The sequence below is a fragment of the Zalophus californianus genome, chromosome 6 (genome assembly GCF_009762305.2).
Source record: "Zalophus californianus isolate mZalCal1 chromosome 6, mZalCal1.pri.v2, whole genome shotgun sequence".
Classification (NCBI taxonomy): Eukaryota; Metazoa; Chordata; class Mammalia; order Carnivora; family Otariidae; genus Zalophus; species Zalophus californianus.
Genome location: NC_045600.1, coordinates 102,984,980 through 103,006,236, shown reverse-complemented (window position 1 = coordinate 103,006,236; position 21,257 = coordinate 102,984,980). Strand labels below are relative to the sequence as shown.

General features: G+C 41.5%; 1 protein-coding gene across 1 annotated transcript in view; it reads right to left on the bottom strand.

Moving 5' to 3' along the window:
* Positions 1 to 21,257, bottom strand: part of TLN2 (talin 2) — a 437,998-nt gene that overhangs the window by 178,515 nt on the left and 238,226 nt on the right. The window contains exons 6-9 of the mRNA XM_035728108.1: positions 20,504 to 20,633; positions 19,317 to 19,469; positions 17,243 to 17,385; positions 15,525 to 15,652 (exon numbers count right to left, since the gene is read on the bottom strand). Coding sequence (XP_035584001.1) covers positions 15,525 to 15,652; positions 17,243 to 17,385; positions 19,317 to 19,469; positions 20,504 to 20,633 — 554 coding nt within the window. The remainder of the gene's footprint in view (positions 1 to 15,524; positions 15,653 to 17,242; positions 17,386 to 19,316; positions 19,470 to 20,503; positions 20,634 to 21,257) is intronic.

The following is a 21,257-nucleotide window of genomic DNA, read 5'->3' as shown; positions in this document are numbered from 1 at the left end:
TCGAGACTGAGCCCCGCGTTGGGCTCCGTGCTCACTGGGGAGTCTGCTTGAGGACTCCCTCTCCCTCTGCCCACGCCCCTACTCTTACATGTGCGTTGCCTCTCTCTAAAATACATAAGTAAATCTTTAAAAAATATACGTATTTTTAAAACAATACACACATACATCTAGTACTAATTAAAATGATTCTCTATGGGAAGAAGGGAAACACAGGGCGAAGGGAACAAGGACGGAAGTGAAACCTCTGGATATCCCTTGCATTAGTTACCACTTTAGAACCACTTGCGTTAGTTACCACTTTAGAACCACTTGCGTTAGTTACCACTTTAGAACCACTTGCGTTAGTTACCACTTTAGAACCACTTGCCTTAGTTACCACTTTAGAACCACTTGCCTTAGTTACCACTTTAGAGCCACTTGCGTTAGTTACCACTTTAGAACCACTTGCATTAGTTACCACTTTAGAACCACTTGCATTACAGTTACCACTTTAGAACCACTTGAAATTACAAGGAAGGGGAAAATTCAACACCTAAAAATCTAAAGCAAACTGAAATAAATGAACTTAACAGTGTATCAAGTTGATAGCATAACCACAGGAAGAAAAATGATTTCAAATAACTTTGAAAAACCGTCTTTCAACTACACATCCCTAGTGAGATATGTTTTAAATATAAAGTGAACCATGGAAGACATATTAAATATTGATAACATTATTTTAAAGCTATACCCTCTCCCCTCTAAACACATAAATACACACACACTATAAAATTACATTATTACATTGTATAGAAGTAGGATGTCATATATAATTAGGATAAAGTGAATAATTATGTTAGGTGTTAGAAACCAAACTTTTTAGCACGAAATAGATTAAAATAAAGCAAAAAAATAAAAGTTAAATGAAAACCCTGTAGTCTTTCATTTGAATTGGAAATACTGATCTAAATGTCTGATTCATTCTTTTTCTGGAAAACAGTTTTTAGTGTGTCCACTGAGGAAGCCAAGGGCACGGACCATCTGGTGGCACTGCCAGGGCCTCGGTCAGGTAGCCTCCAAATACTATTTCCCACTACAAGGAATCAGGGATCCCTGGAGAAGGGACTGATTCTAATTCTGGGGCAGGAAATGTATTAAATGTTCTTGGGGCTTCTTATGCCTGAGATCAAAGAAGCTATCAAAATGACACTGGACTGACATCAAGGGGTAACCACTGGCCAAAATCAGGATGATTTTTAAAACCTTACACAAAGGAAAAGACTGAACAATATAAGAACCCCGCATCCATTCATGGCCATTTCTGACTCATCTACTCCTTTACCTCATCACCTGCGCTGGATTATTTCCAAGCAAATCCTACAGATCATATAGTTAACTTCATGTGATGGGGCAATTAGAGTGTCAAAGAATGATGACCATAATGGGTAAAAACACAGATATATAAAAATCCCATAAAGATCCTTTAAAAGAATCACTGGTCACCTTAACAGGTGGCTAGGGCACCAACTCCTACTGAAAACTGATTAACACAAAGTAACAAAGCTAACAAACGCAGAAGGAATAAAAGGAGTCCAAAATCATCATTTTATAGCTCCTAACGAAATAAACAATGGATCAAAACATGCCGGATGGCTGCTAAAACCAACAAGTGACAAGTTAATGGAGAACTTTATGGGAGATAGTTCAGTCTGATTCAAACCCACTTAATCAATTTTATTATTAATAAAAGTGGGATAACCAGACAACACATGCCTAACTGATGCAACAGGAAGTATACAGCACTATCCAGGAAGTATTTTTGGCAGTAAAGAATAATATATAATTTAAACTGAATTTAACTAAGATGCTAGATCTAAATATTAGTTTATGAAAAGAGAGATGGAAGACACCACCAGGATAAAATCAGCCCGATGCCAACTAGGGCAATTCTATAAAAATAACCCAGGTCCCTCTAATAGAGTTTCAAAAGACGTATTTACTACAAAGCTACAGTAATAAAGACAGTGAGGAATGGATATAATAATAGGCCAGTGTAACAGAATCAAGAGTCTAGAAGTTAACCTTTACAGCCAGTTGATTTTCAGCAAAGGGAATGGGTTTTCAATGGGAAAAGAATAGTCTTTTTAACAAATGGCGCTGAGACAATTGGATATCCATGAGCAAAACAGTGAAGCTGGATCCTCTACTTCACACCAAATGCAAAAATTAACTCAAAATGGATCAGAGACCCACATTTAAGCTAAAACTGTAAAACTTCTAGAATAGAGGAATAAACCCTGATGGCCTTGAGTCAGGGCAACACTTAAGATTCAATACCAGAAGCACACACAGCAAAAGAAAAAATAAGTGGGACTACATCAGAATAAAAAATCTGGAACTCCAAGTGACATGACCAAGAAAATGAATAAGCAGCCTGAAGAATGGGAGAAAATACTGCAAATTAAGTATTTGATAAGGGACTTGTATTCTGAATACGTAAGAACTTTCGCAACTGAACAATGAAAAGACAACCCAATTAAAAAATGGGGAGGGGATCTGTAAAAACATTTTTCCGAAGAAGATACACAATTGGCCAAAAGCATATGAAAATATGCCTAACTTCCGTAGGCATCAGGGAAATAAAAAAATATTACAATACGATACCATACACCAAGGTGGCTACAATAAAAAAAGATGAACAAGTGTTTGCAAAGATACGGAGAAATTGGACTCATGATGCATTGCTGGTGGGAATATAAAATGGTATAGCTGCTGTTGAAAACAACATGATAGTTCCTCAAAGCATTAAACAGCAATTTTACTCCTAGGTATGTAACCAGGAAAAATGAAAACATGTCCAAACATTTGTACATGAATGTTCATAGTAGTATTCCTAATAGCCAAAAGGTAGAGACAACTCAAATGTCCAATCAACTGATGAATGGATAAGTCAAATGTAGTTGATCCATACAATAGAACATTACTTAGCAATAAAAAGGAATAACATAGGATATAAACTCCAACATGGAAACACTGTGCTGAGTGAAAGAAGCCCATCAAAAGAGACCACAAACTGTATGATTCCATTTATAGGAAATGTGCAGAATAGGCAAATCTATAGAGATAGCTAGGATCAGTGCTTGCATAAGGCTAGGGATGGGCATGGGGTTCCTGAGGAGTGGCTGCTAATACACACACGAGCTTATATCAGGAGGGATAAAAGTGCTCTAAAATCAGATTGTGTGATGGTTGCACAATCTTGTGCATACACCAAAAAACACTGAATTGTACATATGGCATGTGCACTGCATCTCAATAAAACTTTTCTTAAAAAAAAAAAACCTTATGAACCAAATAAAATTTGTAGGTCTTGCTTAAATCCTGATATTAAGTAAAAACAGTATTTTTGAGACACTGGGGGGAAATTTAACAAAGACTGGGTATTAGATGGTATTACAGAATTGTTGTCAATTTTATTAGGTGTTAGGATAGATTTGCGGTTGTACAGGTTTAGAAAAATTTTTTTTTTAATTTCTATTTGTCAGAAAACCATACTGAAGTACTTATAGATGAAATAATATGCTGCCTGGAATTTGCTTTAAAAGACTCCAGCAAAAAAAGTAGTGGGGAGGTAGGGTGAGGTCAGATTCTGGCTACATTAACACTTGAATAATGAAGTCAGATCAGCCCGCAAACTACTTCCATTGACAAAAGTTGTAAGCACATTTTCTGGAATTTCAGGGATCTAGTAGCAGAACAATCTGGATTTCTCAGGAGGGTCATGAGGGGGCAGAGTCTAAGAAATATCTAAGCAGCGGCCCATTGCATGTTATGACTATCATTAAGCAACTTCACGGACAAAAACGTGACTGGTCACTGGAAGGCACCAAGGTCACAAAAAAAGCTGAGTCACAGAGAAGTTAGCTGAGGTCACAGGACTTGTTAGTGCCGGGAGCCTCTGACCTCCCAGAGCAAGAGGAGACCCACCTGACAACACAGGTGTTTCAGGTTTTCCCCCAAAGCACACTGAAAACGATAGTGAGAAAATGGGCCACTGGACAGTAGCTGCTGTGCTACCAACCAAGGGGGACCTGGCTAAGGTAACCAAAAGCATCCAAAAAGGGACCCATGAAAAACCCCTCGCAACAACTGTTACTAGAAGAATTCCAGAGAGCAGGGTCCAGAGGCCAGCCAGGGGCAGAAGATGTTAGGCATTAATGGCAAGAATGTTCTGTGTGGCAACAAGCCGCCTTCTATCCCAACTAACCCTCCTGTTCTTCAGGAGGTATGGAAAACAACTTGCACTAGAGGTGTTACCTTTGATGTCACAGGAGTGGATTCGGGAGTTTGTCATCAGGTATTTTAAAATACGAAGTGTGTGTGTGCCCATGTGTGGCCTGTATGTTTCCCCAGTAAATCAGCCAAGTGCCCGGTGTCAGCATGAGGCTGGAAGGAGCAGGCAGCCCATCATCACTGCCTGCCAGGCAGCAAGAAGCTCCAGCTCAGTTGTTTTGATTACCAACCCTGAGCTTGGAAGGCTCCTAAGCATCGGGGACATGCATACAAGTGAAATCTGTCAGCCTTCTTGGAGAAAACGGGTCGACTGTCAAGCCTGTTCGGCAATTTTTCTCTTAATTAAGCAAGCTCTGGCCAAGCAAAGTCCCCCCCACTGCCTCCTTCGGTATTCCCACTTGAATATGGCTACATTAACACTTGAATAATGTGTTATTCTCCCCCAAATCCTACCCCTGGCCTTTTAAATAACACCTTTCCTGAGTGCAGTAATAATAGACCCTCCACTTCACGGAGAGGGTGGGCTAGTCCAAGCTCTTCTCCCTGAAGAGCCATGGGAGGTTGGAAGTGTGCAGCCAGCAGATTCTTCTCTCATGAGCCCCACTTCTGCTCTGGCCAAGTCAGCTGTATTTGTTCTGCACTCTTGCTGCTGGCCGAGCGTCACATGATAATGCAATAAACCAACAGAGCCCATAAACTGCTAACATAGGGGGAAAAAAAAAAGCAAGCTACTGAATGCTTAAGAAAGGTAAATATTTCCCAAAGTTATTAGATGTGAGTCCACTGTAAAATACTGAAAAGAAAAAAATCATGAAAATCCAAAAATAGTTTCACCCTCAGATTGCTCCAGGATCATCTTTAAATTCGCTCTTAGATGACGTGGTTCATACAAGGAAAATACAGAACCCCAACCAGGGGATCCACACCAAGAAAAAACTTTGGTCTTTCATCAAAAGATTAGCAAGCTGGGGTGCCTGGGTGGCTCAGATGGTTGGGTGTCTGCCTTCGGCTCAGGTCATGATCCCAGGGTCCTGGGATCGAGCCCCGCATCGGGCTCCCTGCTCAGCGGGGAGTCTGCTTCTCCCTCTCCCTCTACTGTTCCCTGTGCTTGTGCTCTCTCACTCTGTCAAGTAAATAAATAAAATCTTTAAAAAAAAAAAAAAAGATTAGCAAGTAAATGTATAAATTGAAAGTTTATCTACAGGGTTTCACAGAGGTAGATACCACTGTGAATTCTGTATTTCAATTTTTTTTTTTAAGATTTATTTGAGAGTGAGTGTGTGCTCATGTACTCTGGGGGTGGGGGGGTGGGCAGAGTGGGAGAGAGAATACTGAAGCAGACTCCCCGCTGAGCAGGGAGCCCAACACAGGGCTCCATCCCAGGATCCTGAGATCATGACCTGAGCCTAAATCAAGAGTTGGCTGCTCAATTGACTGAGCCACCCAGGTACCCCTTAAATTCTGTACTTTAAATGTCTTTTTGGATTATCCACAGTCTAAGCCATGTTGATAGGGGATTTCTACCATCAACAACTGCTGTTTATTTTTTTTAATTAATTTTTTATTGTTATGTTAATCACCATACATCATTAGTTTTTGATGTAGTGTTCCATGATTCATTGTTTGTGCATAACACCCAGTGCTCCACGCAGGACGCGCCCTCTTTAATACCCATCACCAGGCTAACCCATCCCCCCACCCTCCTCCCCTCTAGAACCCTGTTTGTTTTTCAGAGTCCATCGTCTCTCACGGTTCATCTCCCCCTCCGACTTACTCCCCTTCATTCTTCCCCTCCTTCTATCTTCTTCTTTTTCTTTTTTCTTAACATATGTTGTATTATTTGTTTCAGAGGTACAGATCTGTGATTCAACAGTCTTGCACAATTCACAGCGCTCACCATAGCACATACCGTCCCCAGTGTCTATCACCCAGCCACCCCATCCCTCCTACCCCCCACCACTCCAGCAACCCTCAGTTTGTTTCCTGAGATTAAGAGTTCCTCATATCAGTGAGGTCATAGGATACATGTCTTTCTCTGATTGACTTATTTGGCTCAGCATAACACCCTCCAGTTCCATCCACGTCGTTGCAAATGGCAAGATCTCATTCCTTTTGATGGCTGCATAATATTCCATTGTGTATATATACCACATCTTCTTTATCCATTCATCTGTCGATGGACATCTTGGCTCTTTCCAGTTTGGCTATTGTGGACATTGCTGCTATAAACACTGGGGTGCACGTACCCCTTCGGATCCCTACATTTGTGTCTTTGGGGTAAATACCCAGTAGTGCAATGGCTGGATCGTATGGTAGCTCTATTTTCAACTGTTTGAGGAACCTCCATACTGTTTTCCAGAGGGGTTGCACCAGCTTGCATTCCCACCAACAGTGTAGGAGGGTTCCCCTTTTCCGCATCCCCGCCAACATCTGTTGTTTCCCGACGTGTTAATTTTAGCCATTCTGACTGGTGTGAGGTGGTATCTCATGGAGGTTTTGATTTGGATTTCCCTGATGCCGAGCGATGTGGAGCACTTTTTCATGTGTCTGTTGGCCATTTGGATGTCCTCTTTGGAAAAATGTCTGCTCGTGTCTTCTGCCCATTTCTTGATTGGATCATTTGTTCTTTGGGTGTTGAGTTTGATAAGTTCTTTATAGATTTTGGATACTAGCCCTTTATCTGATATGTCATTTGCAAATATTTTCTTCCATTCTGTCGGTTGTCTTTTGGTTTTGTGGACTGTTTCTTTTGCTGTGCAAAAGCTTTTTATCCTGATGAAATCCCAAGAGTTCATTTTTGCCCTTGCTTCCCTTGCCTTTGGCGATGTTTCTAGGAAGAAGTTCCTGTGGCTGAGGTCGAAGAGGTTGCTACCTGTGTTCTCCTTTAGGATGTTGATGGACTCCTGTCTCAGGTTTAGGTCTTTCAACCATTTGGAGTCTATTTTTGTGTGTGGTGTAAGGAAATGGTCCAGTTTCATTCTTCTGCATGTGGCTGTCCAATTTTCCCAACACCATTTGTTGAAGAGACTGTCTTTTTTCCATTGGACATTCTCTCCTGCTTTGTCAAAGATTAGTTGACCAACAACTGCTGTTTACTGAAAGTCAAACACTGTTCCAGGTGCTTTACATGTATAAGTAGATTAATTAAATGCTGACAAAAGCCCATGGAAGAAAATATCCCATTTTATACATGGAACATGAGGTTCAGAGACACTATATTGCCCGCAATCACAACCGACAACTTAAGCCTCATCTGTGGTCTCCAGAGACCATGCTCCTAGCTACTCAAAACTCTGGTCCCTCCAAGCTACACTTTACTCAAAACACATAATATGTGATCAGTATTTCAGAACCTTCAGATAAATAATAAGACAAGAGAAATAGCCAGTTAGTGGTAAAAATTACCGTAAGAGTGGCAATTTTTTAGAAATGCCCAGAAGCCATTAAATGAAAGAAGGGGAACTCAAAACATTTGGGGGAGCAGTGTCTAGATTCAAATCTAGGTGTTCACAAAACCTCATTTTCTTATATAAAATTAAAGCTGCTTGTTCAAGTACTTCCAAGAGAGGGGGCCTCAAGATGTTCTGTGGTCTGGTGAGAAGCATTCAAGTATATGAGAGTCAGCTACGATTTTGGGAAATGGGAACTGCTTCTCATCGGTCCCAGAGTTGCCACAAGGACATGTCCACAGGCAAGCCCCCACTTGTCTGAGCTGGTGTTTACCCAGCAAGAGTGGAGGCTTGGAGGGGAGAGAAGGCGGAGAGATACAGCAAGGACAGTGTCACCCACAGGACACTGGAACACTCAGATTTCCTGAGCCCAGCCTTCATGGTCAGTCACCAAATGACCAACAATAACGTCTCAAATTTGATATCATGTAAGTGGTCCCAGGACCAGCAGCATTAGCACTACGTGGGAACGTGTCAGAAGTCCCAAGCTTCAGGCTTCATCCCAGACCAGCTGAGTGAGAGGCTCTGGAGGTGAGGCCCCGCAGTGTAAACAAGCTCTCTAGAGGATTCTGATGTATGCTGGAGTCGGAGAACCATCAGCACACTGGGCTGAAAGCTCAAGCGACGGATTCAGACACATCTGAATTAGAAGCCAGACTCAAAGCTGAACATATCTGTACAATGGAGGGTACTAGAGTGATGTCCAGCCTAACTGTGGAGACGACGTGGGAGGAAAGAAGCATCTGTCGAGCTGGGAAACACTGAGGGTGAGAAGAAGTGGAGGGTGAAGATGGCATGGGGAAGCTCGGAAAGGGTTTGAGGACTTAACGTCAGCCACACAGCAGTTCTGGGCTCCCGAACCAATCCCAGTGCCCTTCGGTCTAAGGACAGGAACCCATGCAGAGGCTCAGGGGTAGCTTGGGGCTAGATCAATTCAGTGGTGCCTGGTTTGAAAGTTCTGGAGTCTGAAAGCAGTTAGGGAGGTAGGCACCAACTTTAGGAGGCTGCTGCTGGGGAGGGGAGTGAAGGCACCACTGGACGGTCACAACCTCCTCTAATGGGAGAGCCCCTGGTTGTCAGGTGCACAGGACAGAAGCAAACAATCAAGAAACTGGTGGGTCATAGTGGTGAGGAATAGGAGGTAAGGCAGAGCCGATGAAAAACACAAGCTGAAATAACTCCTTCTCCATTAGTTTGAAAATGCGATCTACAGCCAAATTATTCCAAAGACTAACTCTAAAGCAGGAATAGGAGTTTGAATAAACGCCAAGAGAAAAACTGACTCAAGGCCTCCTACTGTGTCAAAAGCTTTGCTTGTTGACAAGAGAATTATGTTCAGTTTGTAGTGAAAAACTTCCAAGTCCACTCTGAATTCCTCAACAGAGATTCATAGATCAGGTTGCTTTGTTTTCTCAGTAGGACACATCCAAAGCACATGCCAACAGGACAAGCGGCTGTGGTCAACGAGGCTGAGAGGGGTCCTCAGCGTGCGCCCCACCTGCCTGCACCCAACCACTGGGTCATCCCCCTGCAGCACACAGAGCCAGGAACACTTGGTGTCTGAACTCCAAGGCCTGTTAATTTTGCCTTTGCCAGATGTGAGAGATCCAGCCTCAGTGAACACAAGCTTTTATCACCTCAGACTATTTGCAACTGTTTTTAATAAAAATTGTCAATTGTGGAAACATTGGAAATAGATCCTATTGTCATATTTGCTTCATGATTGCTACCCAGTTTTAAAGAAATAGAGATTACAGATTTAGCTGAAGTCCCCCACCATCCTTCTTTCTCTCCCTAACTGTACTTTCTTGTAGTTTTCATGCATATTTGATTATGTTCCTACTTCTCCTTGTACCTATAAACATACTGTTTCTCTTTGTATTTTTAAATTCAACATTCATTTTTTGAAATGTCTTGTTTCCTCTGTAAAGTACTTTGATGTTTTCATACATCTAAGTTTGTGCCCATCTAATAGACATGAAATGCTATATTCTTATTGATTTTGCATTTGATTCACTTATGAGGCTGAATATTTTTCCATATCTTTATAAGACAGTTGAATTTCCTCTTTTCTAAAGTACCTGTTGCTATACTGAGTGGTGATTTTCTTTTCTTTTCTTTCTTTTTTTTTAAGGACTGCATGCCTGTGCATGCACACGGGGTGGGGAGGTAGGTGGAGAGGGGCAGAGGGAGAGGGAGAATCTTACACAGGCTCACTGCCCAGTGCAGAACTCGAACTTGAACTCACAACCCTAAGATCATGACCTAAGCTCAAATCAAGAGTCAGTCACTTAACTGACTGAGACATCCAGGTGCCCCTCTTTGTTTTCTTTTTAATAATTTCTGGATATTAGCTTGTTCTTCGTAGTATGTGTTGCAAACATGCAAATTTCTTCTTCTACACTTTGGAGCTTCACTCTTAATTTGGTAATATATTTTGCCTATTATTTTAATTTTAATAAAGCGGTTTATCAACCTTTAGAACGCTTATCACCCAGCATCAGTAATAGAGTATTTTTAATTACTATAGCTTTATAAGAAATTGGGTATTTGTGTGAATCCTTCAATTAGCCTTGGTCTGAGTCCAGACTAGTGCATAGTAATTTTTTAACAGTTTTATTGAAATATATATATTATCTTTTAAGTTTTTATTTACTGAAGTATAATTAACATAAAGTATCCTTTTAGTTTCAGATATACATCGAGTGATTTGGTATTTTTATACATTATAAAATGACCCCCACAATAAGACCACCTGTCACCATACAAAGTTATTACAATATTACTGACTACATTCCCTATGCTGTACATTACATTCCTATGGCCTATTTACTTCGTAACTGAAAGTTTGTGTATCTTTAATCCCCTTCACCTATTCCAATTCAACAATGGAAGAAAACAAAAATATCAATTCAAAGAGATACAGGCACCTCTATGTTCATTGCAGTATTTACAACAGCCAAGATACAGAAGCAACCCAAGTGTCCATTGATGGATGAATGGTTCAAGAAGACATGATGAACAATAGAATATTATTCAGCCATAAAAACAGAATGAACTCTTGCTATTTGCAACATGGATGGATCTAGAAGGTATTATATCTAAAAGAAAGACAAATACCATATGATTTCACTTATATGTGGAATCTAAAAAGCAAATACACACACACAACAAAACAAAACAGACTCATAGATGCAGGAAACAAACTGTTGTTGGTTACCAGAGAAGGGACGGGTTGGGGGGTAAGCAAAATAGGTCAAGGGGGTCAAGAGGTACATATACCTTTTAAGATTTGTTTTTCTCATTACTTGATATGTGGGATTGTGATTAGAATTGAACTGAATTTATAGACAAATATGAATTGCTTTTGTGACATTCAGCCTTCCATTATATATTAACATAACAAAACACTCCATTTATCTAGACCTTCATTTATGTTCTTCAATGAGCATTATATATATATATAACTATAATTATATTGTGCGTGTATATATATATATGTACACACACACACACACACACACACACCTGTAGGTGAGTATGAATACGATTGTTGGGACCTAGGTGGTGATAAGCAGTTATATATTTATCTCTTTTCCAGGGGCTTTACTCTTAGTAGCTCTAAGAAGTTTCTCTGTAGACTGAGAGGATTATATGCAGATAATCCTATCACCTGCAAATAGTGACAGTTTCAGTTTTCTAATCCTGAAATTATTCATCTTTTTCTTTCCTCATGTTGTATTTTACTTATTATCTGCCTCTCTGCACTACAATGTAGGTTCCACAAGGGCAGAAATGTTTATGTTTTTATATTGCTCTATCCCCAGTGCCCACAAGGCAGGCCATAAATTGTTCAAGTTGTAACCTGCAGTTACCTCTAAATACACGTCATGTTGTACTCAATGTTTTATTAACTTTGGGGAGGGCATCTCTATTCAGTTTAAATGTTTTCCATGGTCTATATTCAGTTTTGGTATTTGATTCTGCTAGTTCCAAATTAAGGTGAGAAGGTTTTTTAAATTTTCTTTCCTTCTATTCTCTAAAATAACTTGGGCCTACTTTTCACTTGTTTTGTGGGGTATTGTAAACTGATAAGGCAATTTCTTTCAAGATTAGAGATATACTCAGATTTCCTCATCACCCATTTTGCGCCAATTTTCAATTTTTTTGGCCGCAAGCTTTCAATTCATTCTGATTTTTAAAATCTTCAGATAAAAACTTTATCTGAAGTTCTGTCCTATTTTCATTACCTATAATGTTTATTTTTTGCCTTTTTCTACTTCTGCTTTTTTCTTGATCAAACTTACCAGGGGTTTACACATTAATTTTTCCAAAGCAGCAGCTTTGGGTTGTGTTGATTCTGTGATTTCTATTTCATTACTTTCTCTTGACTAAAATATTTTCTTTATTTTCATCTTGTTCTACTTATCACTGAGGAAAGTATGTTAAATTATTCCACTAAAATTGCATGTGAGATTCTCCTTATGCTGTATCTTTCCTTTAAATATTTTAAAGTAATATCACATGCATATAGGTTCATAATTTGTCATCCTGGCAAATTAGTCTTTCTATCTTTATAATGACCTTTTCTGTTTCTTCTTAGGTTTTCTTTGTCTTACAGCCTATTTTCTGTGACATTAAATACAGCTTCACCAGTTTTAACTAGTTTCCTGGGACATCATTTTCTATATGCCTTTACTTTAAACTTTCCTCTGTCCTTAAAATGTAGGTATGTCTTTCAGAAATAGTATGGAGCTGGACAATATGAGAACCTTTATTAATAGCTGGATTTAGGGGCGCCTGGATGGCTCAGTTGGTTAAGCGTCTAGCTTCAGCTCAGGTCATGATCCCAGAGTCCTGGGATGGTGCCCCATGTCCTCGGGCTCCCTGCTCAGTGGAGAGCCTGCTTCTCCCTCTGCCTCTGCACACCCCCCACCCCCCACCACTCATGGCTCATGCACACTCTTTCTCTCCCTCTCTCTCAAATAAAACTCTAACTAAAAAAAAAAAAAAAAAAAAAAAAAGAGCTAGATTTACTTTTATTTGCTATGATGCCTAATATTTAGAAGTCTTTCTCTTATTTGTACCTGTACCATACTTCTTCTGGGTTTGTTTCCACAACCCACCCTGCTCACCTCCTATTGTATTGGTCACATTGTTTGTATATCCTCTCCACTCCTCCCTGGCGCTGGTTTGGAAGTTACACAATCTATTTCTGTTTTTTTAAGCTGCGAATCTTTACAGCTTTGTAATCATTGATCAAAGCCTTCTATGGATCTTATTGTTATCAAAGAAGATTAGATGCACTGATCAACTTTAGACCTTAAATCAAATGTATGTGATAAAACTGAGGACCACTCCAGGCAATGGGTATAGAGTGTTCACTGTATAATTCTTTCAGCATTTTGTGTGTTTGATTCTTTTCATAGTAAAATATTGGGGGGTGATAGACACTGGGGAAGGTATGTGCTATGGTGAGTGCTGTGAATTGTGTAAGACTGTTGAATCACAGACCTGTACCTCTGAAACAAATAATACATTATATGTTAAAAAAAAAAAAGAAGAAGAAGATAGCAGGAAGGGAAAAATGAAGGGTGGGAAATCGGAGGGGGAGACGAACCATGAGAGACGATGGACTCTGAGAAACAAACTGAGGGTTCTAGAGGGGAGGGGGTGGGGGGATGGGTTAGCCTGGTGATGGGTATTAAAGAGGGCACGTTCTGCGTGGAGCACTGGGTGTTATACGCAAACAATGAATCATGGAAACACTACATCAAAAACTAATGACGTAATGTATGGTGACTAACATAACATAATAAAATTAAAAAAAAAAAAAAGAAGGCGGCTTTGATCACTTTTTCAGTCAGGGAAATGTGACCACGTCATTTTGTTTTAATTAAGAGGAGACGAGTATCCTCAGGAAGTTTTACCTATACAATACATGCAACAAGGTATACAATTAAATACCTACATAAAATGAAAATGCCTCATTACCTAGACTAGATTTGGTCTAATTAAAAAGTAAATCAAACTCATAAGGAAAAATAATTGCCACTAGGCATAATAAGCTTCTTTTAATTTGGAATCTGAGTAAGGATACACATACCACAGAGGCATGAGCTTCATACTATAATCTCAGAAAAAAGGAAACTGACTGAATACGATTGTGTAACCCTGGCTGGCTACCACAGATTAAGACATGGGGCATTTTTAGTGGGGTATAGGTATGCAGCATTCCATAGGGCCCCCAAACTGCAGAAGACTCTATAAGGGTAATACCAATGCTCTGATACCGTTTGGAAGCCCCACACAGGTGAGCCATCTGGGGTGTCACAGAACAGAGAAAGGCAAACTTCGCATGGTTCCTGCAGGAAGGAAGCCAGACCGATTGGGTAGAAATGGGCCCTGAGGAACACTTGGCCATATGACTTATTTGGAGAATACAGAACCAAGTGAGTGACAGGACATATGGAGAGCCGTTCTTAGACACAAGTTCACTGCGCAGTATATTGTAGGCCAAAGCGTCACTTTGGAAAGGCTCCTTCGGATTCATTAAACCCAAGGGTAGAGGGTTTTTTGGTAACAACTCAGTTTAGAACCATCACCATGTTGGCCAAGCACATTTGCTGCCGGGGAAGAAGTTAGATTTTCTTGTTACTCTAGGGCCTATGCTGATCCCAATTACTTTCCACCAAAGTGAAAGTGGGGTCAAGGGCCAAGTAAACACTTATGTTACCCTCGTCCCTCAATATACTTGGACATAATGCAAGTGATGCCCTACTCAACACGTTTCAGGTTGGCATATCCTCCAGAAAAGGGACGTCTGCCCCCAGCTGGCATTCAGCTCAGGTCCCACCACCAAAGCTTCTACAAGTTACACTCTAGGTCACAGCAGGCTATTGATCACGTCAAGACACTCTGTATATTTGCTGGAGGGGGGGTTGTCGGAGGGGGCTCATCCAAATGTTTCATCTGCCCGAAGAGGAAGCAGGAGAGAGAAAAGTATGGGGGGAGAAACAGGTAAAGGAATGTTACCAGAGGAAGGAAGAGACAAAACTCTTGGAGAAGCTGATCAAAACAGAGGGCAAGATCACTTCAAACAAAAGCAGCCTATGTGTGGCTGGGCCTGTCCTGCTGTGTATTTCTAGGAAATCCAGCCCTAAGGCCCACGTTCTGTGAGGCCATGATATATCTGTAGGGTTGCTTTCTCTTAAATCTCCAGGAACTGAGCTCTCCCCCAAAACACCCCATCATTTTCTGCAAGAGAACCAAAGACCAGATGTATGCAAAAGCGAAGTATGTAATGTGTACCCCACCCTTTCAGAGCAATGAAGAATTCCTAAGATTGTAATAAAGAACGTGAAGTTCTTTTACGCTCTCTTGTTCTAAAAAGGAGAGTCTTGAAAAGAAATTAAAGATGACGAAATCTGGCCTAATGTGAAGAAGGAAGGTTCTAATGGGAAGAGATTTCAGAAGATGGAGGTCCTGGGTTCATCAAACCCAAAGATATCCCAGGACAGACTATAGACAATGTCTTGGCAGGGTGCTACAAATTCTGTGGTCTCCATGGAATCACCCTCTGCCAGAACTTGGAGCACTAACCATCACAGTCATTCCGATGTTGAATTTCTAGGCCTTTTTGCTTTCTCCAAGGTGCACAAATTTGGTCATATACTCAACTGAGGCAGAGCTAACAACCTCACAAGTGATTACAAATAGGGTATGTATTTTATGTAGCTGGCTCAGAAATAAATAGTGAAAAGAAGAGGCGAGAAGAGGAAAAAAACCCAAACGATTACTTACTCTAAGAATCCCGGTTTGTGTTTATGTTCCACATGAGGTCCAAATTGTATCTGGGCTTGAAATCCTCCAAACTCACAAGCTTTTTCAAAGGAGACAGGATGGGAGCCATTCAGGATATCATCCCGAGCCTGAAACACAAGAGGCAGTGAAAAGCATCAGGAGCTTGGGGGAACCACGCATACTCTCCAGGGACATGTTCCTGCATCTGAATGCACCCTCTCTGTGGGGCAGAGGGAAAGCGCCAGCCAACAGGGACACACTCAGGACACTGCAGGTGACTGTAGCACAGGAGGATTAAGGCAGAAGGAAAACAAGTCCTTCCCCAAACTGCCTATAGATAGAAAACATCAGCAGTATCCAGAATATTAAAACTAAAGCTTCAATATCTAGGAAGGTAGAAGTGATCATGAAAAATAAAGAGGCAAAGAGAAATCCTTGTGATTCACAATATACTCCTTATGTCCCTAAATCATTAAAGCTAACAGAAAAATTACGTAGAGGTAAAATCAACCCCCAATCCTCATCCCAAGATAAAGGCCAACGTAATGTAAGGTGGTGGCATGGGGAGAGAGATGGACAGACAGTAACTCAATACCACAGCCATGTAAGGGAAATAAGCAAAATGCACAATGCTCGAATGAGGAATGCCCGGTGTGTCTAAAGTCCTTCTCCCAGTTCCTGATCCACCACTTCTGTTGCTATCTATTCTTCTGTCTTTTCTTTCTCCAGTTCAGTGAGCCCCAGACCACTCTCCGGGCAGATACACTAAGCGATGGCTCTGAGCCTTAAACCAACAAGCATTTTCTTGGTGCCTGGCTATCTTCCTTCTGCCTCCGGGCCCTCCTCCTTCCATGCCATCTTGTACCTACTAACTCAGGGGTTAGCAAACATTTCCTGTCAAAGGCCAGAGGGTAAACATATTAGACCTTGTGGGTCATGCTGGCTCTGTCACAACTACTGAACTCTGCCACTGAAACGGGGAGAAAAGCCACGGACAGTAAGTAAACAGTTACATGATGTGGAAAGGGTTCACCCAACAAACCCTTTCATTCATGCAAACGAATGAGCTGTGTTCTAATAAAACCTTATTTACAAACACAGGGGATGCCAGGGCAGCATTTTGCTGACCCCCGCGTTATTTCCAAGGGCAGATAAGTAGGTAAACAGAAGGAGAGGAAAGGGAGGGAGGGAAGGAAAGGATGAAAGAAGATCAGGATTTCCTTGAGCCGAAAAAAAGACCGCGGACCCTCTGGTACGAAGCCAGCACCTTACATATCGGGAAACTGCAAACTCTGAGAAGTGAAATGACTTGTCTGAGCTTCAACAACGGGTTAATGCTGAAGACATAAAAGGCTATGAAGAGACTATCTTTCAGGTAATGAGAAATATGGATTTTCTGACCAGTATTCACTTGTATCCTAAGACACCAGCGACGAGAGCTTTAGTGCAGTGGTTAGCCCGTTCGTGCCTCCAAGTCAGGCAGAGATACAGTACCGACCACCAGGTCTCAATCTGGGAGGCCACAGAAAGGCCCTCCTTTCTTTGTGGAACATCAGTCCGTACCACATCCAAGCATGTGAGGAATCCCGCAACAGTGCCCCCTGGAAACTGTGTGCCAAAAACCCTGTGGAAGCCTGAGCTGAGCTCCGGCTCACCACAAGCCACGGCCAGGAACTTCCTGACTTCTCACCACCCTCAGTGAGCACTAAATGCTGTACCTGAACGTAAAGTAAATTCAGCTGCACGGGGTCTCTCGAGTCCACATTCTGATCAGAGTAGAAGAACTTCCGTCTAAGTAGCAATGTCTCGTGTTCATCTACTCCTTGTTCTCTGAATGTTCGGCTGTGATCCAGCCAATTTACTGCAACACAACAAGACAGATGAAAGAGCTGTATGTATTCTTCCTCTTGGTTTGAAGAGATTTATCAAGAGAGAAGGGCGTTTCTGGAATGCTGATATTCAGTTAGTTACTTATATTAAAACTATGCTTTTTAACTTTGCAAAATTATTCCACATATACCATCGTGTGCCATATGACCCACCAAAAAACACCTGAGAGAAAATTCTCAGCCATTCCTAAAGTTTGTTAAGGCCCCACAATCAATTTTTAACACGGTGGGAAAGAAAAAAATCAATGATCTATGCCAAGACAACCACGTGAGCATTTTCCTTTAAGTCAACAGTGGATACTTCAGTCTCATTGCATGAAAGAATTTATAACTGATTATCATGAGTTACCTCTACCTGTAAGCACAAAAAGAAGAAAACAGAAGTAATTGGCGGGGGGGGGGGGGGTTAGTCGGGATGAGGGGTGGGTGGGAAGCAGGACAGAACACCAAGGGATCAGGGATGGTAGAACCCTGCCCATGGTCCAGCTTGGATCTCACTCAGAAAACACTCACCTGTTACCTGGGTGCACAGGAATGGAGCACCGCTCTACACTTTCCACAGCTCTCATTCCCATCCTCCTCCCTGGGCTTAACACACACATTGTGAGTAAGTAAGTATTACAAGCCTCACTGGGTTCTAAGCAACTTCAGCACAGGCAACGTGTGGGAGTGATCTCATCCCCCATGGTACCTGGGAGAGTATCATGCACCTTATAAAAATCCTTGGGATTTGTCTACCACCGTCTCACTTGGAAAGAAGTATGTAACTGGAAATCAGATGAGGCAGAAAGAAAAAAACAAGAAGGAAGAAAGGGTCACAGGAAATGAAAGCTTCACTGAAGATCAATAAACATAATGACCATGATAACATCTTCCCAATGCAGCAGCAAGAACAATGAAAGAAAGAGCCTGGGAAGGTCTATATAACTGTGCATGAAGTAAGATCCTCGATGGGGTGGGGGATGCTGGGCAACCAGATGCACATAGCATACTTTGGAAAACGTGGGTGTAGACAAGGGCTTTTCCAAATATTAACTGTGTGGTCACAGAAGAGGACTTTCCTATAATCAGCATTTTGTAACCTCTAAGGAAATAACGGATCTAGGCAATGGTCATCAATGGCTGTTAACATCACAAAAAAGGAGACAACCAAACACAACGTTCTGACGGAAGTACACAACACCACATAAGGAGTCTTTACTTAAAGAATAGACACATACACATGAATCTGATCACGTTTCCAGATGTCAGGAATTAAGAGACAGAAGTACGTGCTAGAGTGACACCACAGTCAACAAAATCCAGACTGTAGAAAACTCCATACAAGTAACAAGCTGCTTTCTTCTTCCCAGAAATTCCGAGAGGGGGAAGAAAAAAGAGATGGAGGGGAAGTGTGAGACAAAAACAGGTAAGCGTCACTTCATCCAACCTTATTTGGCCCCAGTTTAAACCAATTATTAGCTTTTTTAGAAGACAGTGTGAACATAATTTATATATTTGACATTAAGAGATTACTTTTTTTAGGTGTGAAATAGGACTATAGTCTGTTTTTTCCCTTAGAAGTCGTTTAGTGCCACAGACCAACAGCCAACAGAAAACTCCTGCCCAGGGTCAAGTACGTGAAGGGAGGGGAATGAGGCCTGGCCACACCTGCACCTGGCCCAAGCTCCTTTTTTTTTTTTTTTTTTTTTAAGATTTTATTTATTTATTTGAAAGAGAGAGACACAGCAAGAGAGGGAACACAAGCAGGGGAAGTGGGAGAGGGAGAAGCAGGCCCCCCGCCGAGCAGAGAGCCCGACGCGGGGCTCGATCCCAGGACCCTGGGATCATGACCTGAGCCGAAGGCAGACACTTAACGACTGAGCCCCCCCCGGCGCCCCCCAAGCTCCCTTCTGGCACTCACAGTCATCATCCGTGTGAAGCTTGGCCTTCAGCTTCTCCATCTTCCTCTCGTCTCGCAATAGAGTCCTGTCTTTTTTTAGCGTCCCTGTCCCTTCCTCTTTCTTTTCTTCAATCGTTTCTTGGATTAAAGAGTACTCTTCATAGTTTGTTATTCCTAAAAATATAAATTAGGTTATAATTACCAGTGATGACACTGCTGTCACTCCTTCCAGCCGGGGGCCTGTGATACTCCGAGGAGTCGCCAGTAGCACAGAACAGAAAGAGGCTTTACAAAGGTGAGGGTCAGGGGGCCACCCAGGAGCACACATCAAATAACTCTGGCCAAAAACAAGGTTTCTCAGCTAATTAAGCCATGTTTAAAATGTCACATTCAATTCTCCTAATTTTCAAGAAACAAGCACAGAGTAGAGATCATGTAGACCAAGGCAAGACAGGGTCAAACGAGAAGTGGCTGAAGCAACTGGTCTTCCTTTGTGTGGAGAGAAGACTAAGTGAGGCCAGGACACTTTTTCCAAATATTTGAAGGGTTTCAGGCAGAAAGGAGATGACTAGAAGCTACAAGAAGAAAAGTTGTATAGCAATCAATTGTACAGGCTGCCCCTATCAGTCTTCAGGGAAATATAGGATGTCACTGATGCTTATACACAATCTCAGTCATGGAGAGAGAAACTGAATTATAGGATTCCAAACATATTTTCAATTAAAAAATTCCTTTTGGGGGCGCCCGGGTGGCTCAGTTGGCTAAGCGTCCGACTCTTCAATTTGGCTCAGGTCACACTCTCAGGGGCCTGAGAGCCAGCCCTCCATCAAGCTCTGCACTCAGTGGGGAGTCCGCTTGAGATTCTCTCTTTCCCTCTGCCCCTCCCCCGCTCATGCTCACTCTCACGTGCCCACGCAGGTGTGCTCTCTCTCTCTGAAGTAAATATATAAATAAAATCTTTAAAAAAAAATTCCTTTGGCTTTTGAAAGAGAAAATCTCTCAATTTCGACTCAGTGAGACATTCAAGTGTTTACAATACCAGTTAGCAGGTTTGCATTATCTAGGGAATAGCAGCACCGTCCTAGGATTGGACAGAAATCAGTGGCTAGGACACATTCAGGATTGGCAAGTCACCAAATGGGGGTGAAACAACAGGTGCGTAATTAACAACAAAACAAAAACTGGAACCTCGGCATGGGAATGCTCACCTATCCTGCTGCAAATAGTGACCAGGAGTTCCCCAACGGTCTTGGAGTCATCCACCATCACTGTTTTCACGGATCCATCCAGCATCCGGATTTTCTGAGGTCTCTGTTTCTTCTTGTATTCCAAAATATCCTATAGCAAAATCCCACAAAATTTTCATACGACTTGATAAACCAGGTAATCAACTTGGACACTTTTCTTTAAAAAAAATGAATTTTCCCTAGCACACTCTGATTTCCTCCTTCCAAGTTTTCATGAGATTTTTGCCACTAAAACAGAAACCCCAGTGCTAAGTAACTGCTTCCAACAAGCTTTCTTAAAATCTGATGGTGAAATTGCCCCCGAACAAGTACCGTTTATAGCTTACAATTCTTGAAAACTAACCTCTATAAACTTAAAGTAGCTTATGCCTTCCTGAAAGTCTGTGGATGATCTGCTTTGATGAGAACTAGCAGAGGAAAAATCCTACTTACCATTGAAAAAGACAGTAGTGTGCTTCTCCAATTATCTTATGGTTGCAAGCAATTTTTAATATAGACGTCACGAAGGAATAAATAATACCCCCATAGCTCTTTATAGTGGTGGTATGCCACAAAAGTCGTTTTTTCAGTAATGGCAAGATGAAACAGGGGTAGTAGGTTTGGAAGTTACTTTTAAATAGACTTTTTTTTTTTTTAAACTACATTTAACAACAGAATTATGAATGGAAAATTAATTGGTACCACATAATTCACTCTCACTTTATGGAATACTGAC